Here is a 6121-nt window from a genome sequence, read left to right on the forward strand (position 1 = left end):
GCGCAGTATTGGAAATTGACCATTTATTTCTATACCTTCTGTCTTTCTTTACTACATTTCTAGTCCATGGCAATACTTTGCCCACCACCCACTGATTTAGTTCTTATCATAACCTCTTGCTGTGAAAAACCTAAGAAGGCAAGTTATGTTAACCGATTCTCCCCTCCACTGCTCTACACATTCAAAGAATGCTAGTATATTAATAATACATACATTTTCCATGGTACAAATCATTAGGATTAAATCCCAGAAATGTATGGCTTGATTTCAACTAAAATTTACCATGTCCAGATAAGCCATACTGGTTTAAATCTCCAATTCATTCCTAGAGCCTTAAAATACAGAAGCATTAAATACTCTCCAGTCATCTGTTCTGATAACCTTCTTTGTTGAAATTGAAAACACTATCAAAAACATACAATCTTGAGCTGCTTCAGAACTCTTGGGTTTATATTAATTGGGTTTAGAAAGACTGTCACTACATGGTTTATGACAGCAAGTGAAATACACCATATGTCCAATTAGACATTACAGGAGAAATTAGATAAGCCATATGCAATTTTCCAAATAGATCAGACTATGAAAGTAACAATGACATGTCAGTTGTGCTTATTCAAGAGTGGGAAGTACTTATTTTTTCTAGCAAATAACTACCCACTCAAGTCTTCCAAAAACTAATAGCGCTATAATTTCAGTTTGCTGTATTTCAATGAACCAGGAAGTCCATTCCCTTGAAGAGGAATATGACTTTTGTGTACGGGCCAACATTTGATGTTCTGTTTTATAACCATGATCAGTTTGTATCCTACAAACTTTTTTCAGTCAGTTTGGGACAAGATTCATGACCAACATAGCTTTACCAGCCAAAATCTTTACTAGAAAATGTAACTGTACTGGCAAAACTGCATGTTTGTCAGTATAGCTGATACTGCTTGGAAGAAGGGTAGGTGACTGTCTGGAATAAGCTAAACCAGCAAGAAAAACCATTGGCAGTTCAGGTTGCACTAGCACTATATCATCAACAATATACCTATTCTGCCTCTTGCACAGACTTGGTCTTATTAAAAAAAAAAAAAAAAAAAAAAAAAAAAAAAATATCTGTACTTCAGAATAGCCCAATGCTACCTAACCAGCATTGGGATTAGGGCAGTACTGAATAAAAAGAAAGAAAAGCACAACCTTGAGAAGCCCCAGGGGTCTCACACTCGGGTACTGACCATGTTTCTGTGCTCAGGTAATCTACTTGTCAGCATACGTGCCCCGCTTTAAAGTTCCCCCTGTAGGGAACTGATACCTGTTCCCTACAGAAGCATACAAAGCAACACCCAAGTATTGCTGTCTTCTCCCTCTTAACATTTCTGGACATTAACATTTCCCTTATGTTCCTAGGAGTCTTGTCCCTATATTCCTGGTCTTCACTACTGAGGCCTACTGTCCTCTGACACTGTTCTGCCTGTTAAGTTCATTCAAGGTGCTGATACTAAGATCACCTTCCTGGCTAGTAGATCTGACCACATCACACTCGTTTCTTTGATTTCCCCTACCAATTCCACTTCAACACAAAATCAAGTTAAGTCTTGTCCTGGCTTGCAAGGGCCTTCACAAGTCTCCCCCTTGCTACTTACCTTTTTTTTAAATTTTTTTTAATCTTGGCACACTGGACTCTTTGGCCTCCCCTCTATCAATGATGCCAGCTTTTACTACCCTATTATCTGCCTTAGCAAAAGCTCCTTCATAAAATTTGTTTCATGGCAAGCCATATGCATGCAATGCCCTCCCCAGTTCAGTTCACAGAATCTCTGTTGCTTTCAAACCCAAGGGACATGTCTACAGAGCTGCCTATGAGAATCCCGTCAACTGATGTTTAACTCTCTCTCTCTCATTCAGCAATCGCATCACTCATTTGTAGCTTTTAATTAAACTACCTTGGAATGGGTAGTTGCTCCAATACTAGTGACAGATGCCATAATAAAAATCTAGTTAGACAGAGCATTTGAAGCCAAGTAGAAGTGCAAACCGATCTATGTAATTCCTGTTACCTTCACCTTCCCTCCGTTTCCTTTGATTGTTAATCCAATTTTTTTGCATCTTGTTTTGAGATTAGATCACAGAATATTATATTAAATAGTCCTTTCACATCTGTTTACCCAGTAACACAAAAATAAACAGATCCTGACTGGGGGCCCCTGGCAGCACTAGAACTACCAGTTTGAACAAAACTAAAGATGCCAGTGTACATTGCATACATACTCCAAGTAACCCAGTACTAAAAAAATTCAGAAAAAAAATAATTAAAAAAACAAAAACAAAACAGAACTACAGAGTAGACATACTGCAAATAGAGACGTCGTTGTTTCACAGTGATGGGAAAGGACGTCTGTTCTTTCAGTTGTAATAATAAATAATTTTGTCAAACATTAAAATGTTTATCTTAGTTAAGAAAGTCTTTAAAATAAAAACAAGTGAAAAGTATTAGTTTATCATTATTGCAGTTAGAGAATGAAAAGACAATAGGTACTCCTAGAATGAAAGACAATAGTTGTTTTGTTGCATCTAGGTTTAGCATTATGAAAAGATGCTTTTGCATCTAAGTTAGCGTAGCATGACTATGATCAGACAGCATAACATACAGATTAAGAGAAAGGAGACCCTCATTCTTAGTTTTCACTTTCACTTTTAAATTACAATATCCTCACGACTCTTGGACATATGCCATATTAGTAATTTATTAATATAAATTTTCATTAAATTACTTAATCCCTCCCAACCAAGGGAAAAAAAAAAAAACTCAGTTACCTCTCAATTCTCAATCAAATACTCAAGGAAGTAGATGAGTTTTACACTATGGCCTAAAGTCATACTTGTTTCAGAACAGAAGATAACTAGTTTCAGAGCCGAGAACTGACTAGCATGAACACCTGGGAATTGAAGCTGCATTTCAGCTCAACTAGCTCTTTGCTATGACATGGAGAAAGAGGGAGACAGTCTGATCTAGCCAAGACTCAAACCACATTCAGCTTTTTAAGTCGGGATCAACACCCTGAATGCAATTTGAAGCTAAATAAGATGCTAATACACATTTTAGTATGTTGGTAAACTATCTAGAGTTGCCTCAACACATAAGATCATACCCTGAATATGACTTACAGGGCACCAAAGCAATCCAGTTTTGAGGTCATGAAGGACACAAACAATTGTAGCAATTGTACGTTCACATCAGAAAAACAAATCATCACAGAAAATCTTGCCAAATAGAATGAAGAAATGCTGTTGGCTACCAATGCCACCTGAAATTCAGTTGGTCCAATCATCCCAAAGCACATCTGTGTGTACAATAAAACAGTGTTTCTCAACTCGTGGGTTGTGACCTAAAAGTGGGTTGCAAGAATATATCAGAAGGGTCACAAACAAACTTTAAAAACAGATTCTCCTTTAAAGCAGAAAAACATGGGAAACTATGGTTTTTCCCTTGCGGGCTGGCCGAAGTCCAGCCTGCCAGGGGCTGCTTTGGGCCCCTCCCATGCCCCACACAAGGGGGCTGGGGCCTGGGGGTGGAGGTCAGAGGGTCAGGAGTGTGGGGCACTGGGTTGAGACTGGCCATTGATGTTTACGAATGGGTCCTGGTAGAAAAAAAAGTTTGAGAACCACTGCAATAAAAGATGGAAAACTCCTACCTACCATGGCACCTTAAATAAGGCAGGGGAATGAGTGGCATCTATACTGTACTCTTCTTTCTTTCTCTAACCTACCCCATCTTAGTTTTGCCTGGACTGAGTCTCAGACAGGAAGTGGGAAAGCACAGACATTGCATCACTTGGGTTCAGGGAAGAAGGCAGAGCCATTTGTCACCTCAATTATATGCTGATGATACAGACACAATTCATTCTGCTAGGTTCCCTAGCATCCTCACCCACTAAATAAATTTCACCAATTCCTGCATGAGATGGAGCAGACAAACAATTATCCAACATGCTTTCTGAAAGACGATCACAAAAGTACTGCAGTTATTCCATCTATGCTAGACAGGGCTCATAAATGCATCCACATTATGATCAAAAAGATGTTCAAAAGCATGGACCTCAAGAATGAACACCAAAAAAGGACTGGTTTAACCTCTGGATGAAAACCAGAATTAAAGTATATAACAGAAGAAATTCAGGAACTCCAGACAACCCCAAGGCAAGGGGACTGATTTCCTGATCTTGCATGCTACTCCAGGCATGAGAATCCAAATCTTTAGTTGGAGTACCCCTTCTATCTAGAACCTTACTAAACAATAAGTACTTTCCTTGCTTGGAAATCCTGTTGTGCAGGGTTTATCTTGTCCAGGAAGCAGGAAAAAAAAATTTGAACAACACAGCAGAGTGAGAAGAGGATGGGGGAAAAAAATGTCCAAAGGTACACTCCCATTATGACTAAGAAATACAATGATACTTCAAGAACATTCCATGCTGTGATCAAATTTGAATGGGTTTTCTGCCAAAGGTGCCTAAAGCAGTGTAAACACTATGCTAATATTTATCTAGCATTGACCAGTGCTCGAAAACAACTGATCTAACAGTTTGGAACAGGGGTGTCAAACATATGGGCAAAGTCATGTTATCTGGCCCACGGCAGACTAGAATTTTGGTGGCAGAGCGACCAGCAGTGACATTAACCCCCACAGCTCCATGCACAGGAAGCTGCAGCAGATGATGCTGAAGTTGCTTGCTCTGCTGCCAAAATCGTGGATTTGCTTTGGCTGGTTTTAACATGGCTGGCACTCTCAGGTCTGGATGTGGTCTGCAAGGTGCTCTGCAGTCCCAGTCCAGCCAGTGAGGAGCCTCATGGTCCCAGATTCAGTCATGGAGCTAAACGTGTTTGACACCCATGGTTTAGAACAATTTGTCAATAGTTTTTGTTAAACTTTTCTCAAAGAAAACGCTATTGAATTTTAAGAATGTGGCTAAAGATCATTTACAAAGGCTGTAAGTGGAGTTGTCTGCAGCCCAAAAGATTCTATTTGCTGTACATCAGAAATTCCTACTTTCTTTAAAAGAAACACACTTGTTTTAACTTGGCAAGGGGAAAGGGAGGGACTTGGTAACTATTAACCTTTTAATAATTTTGTAAATGATTTGGGCATGGGGAAAAGGAGTTGCTTTAATATAAGGAGCCCTGTTTTCTAAAGAATTCTTGATAGGTTACAGTGGATGATCCTTCTGTGCCACCGTGCATGTGAACTCACCTGCATACTCTGGTGCATCTAAAAGGGTCAATCTACATTAAGCAATCATAAATTAAGTTGAGCTGCATATATAGTTTGTCTATTTCCCTTCCCCTAACATTCCCCTCCTTGAATGTCTAGATTGCAAGCTACAACATCATCCCCATTAACTATATGGAAAGTCCCTAACAGGTTATAAACAAAAAGAAGAAAGGTGTTTAAGTGAAAAAGCATCAAATAACCCATTCTCACTTCCCAATATGGACTTAAGTTACTGCAAAGGTTATACTGGAACATTTGTTAACTGGTCTCATACAGTATCCTTGCCATTTGTTTCTTCCACTCCAAAGCACAAGTAAAGAGTAGTAGAAGACTTAATTTCAAGTAATGAGCAACAGTAATTATTGTCTACTATTTGTTTTTACCTTTTTTTTTGAAGTCATCAAAATAAAAGCTACCACTGAGGAGAATTACAAAGATTGCAAAAGTCAAAATATGTTTAATAAGCTAACTGCAAAACACGCAGTCTGAACACGATGACTGCAAAACACAGAATGGAAATTCGTTTTTTCTCTAAGAAAATACAAGTGTTACATGAATTAAACAGTATAGGATTGCAATACAGATCACTCATTCCTTAAGGGATATTTCCCTTGCAAACCAGAAGAATTTGTTTAATATCTCAATAGAATCACGTCAGATATCCTCCGAGTACAGTCTTAAAAAGTAAAAATAAAGAAACCATAAAGACAAGAAAAAGCAGTTGTCAAACTTACCATGAACTTGATTGATTTCTGAATTCTGAGAAAGAATTTCATCTGCTAATTTCTGAGCAGTTGGCAAAACTTCTGTATGGTGCACTGTGATCAAATACTGTACAAATTTTTGAAGTTGGTCTCTGTTCATTTGAAAGAG

The 6121-nt window shown here is 38.4% G+C and overlaps 1 protein-coding gene across 1 annotated transcript in view; it reads right to left on the reverse strand.

The window, feature by feature from the left end:
* The window catches only part of ZSWIM6 (zinc finger SWIM-type containing 6), a 149200-nt gene that overhangs the window by 68467 nt on the left and 74612 nt on the right, over positions 1 to 6121 (reverse strand). Inside the window, 1 exon segment of the mRNA XM_025204027.1 lies at positions 5983 to 6121. This exon segment is cut by the window's right edge and continues 31 nt beyond it. Within this exon segment, the coding sequence (XP_025059812.1) occupies positions 5983 to 6121 (139 nt within the window).

Source organism: Alligator sinensis, unplaced genomic scaffold (assembly GCF_000455745.1).
Source record: "Alligator sinensis unplaced genomic scaffold, ASM45574v1 scaffold862_1, whole genome shotgun sequence".
In the NCBI taxonomy this organism is placed as follows: Eukaryota; Metazoa; Chordata; order Crocodylia; family Alligatoridae; genus Alligator; species Alligator sinensis.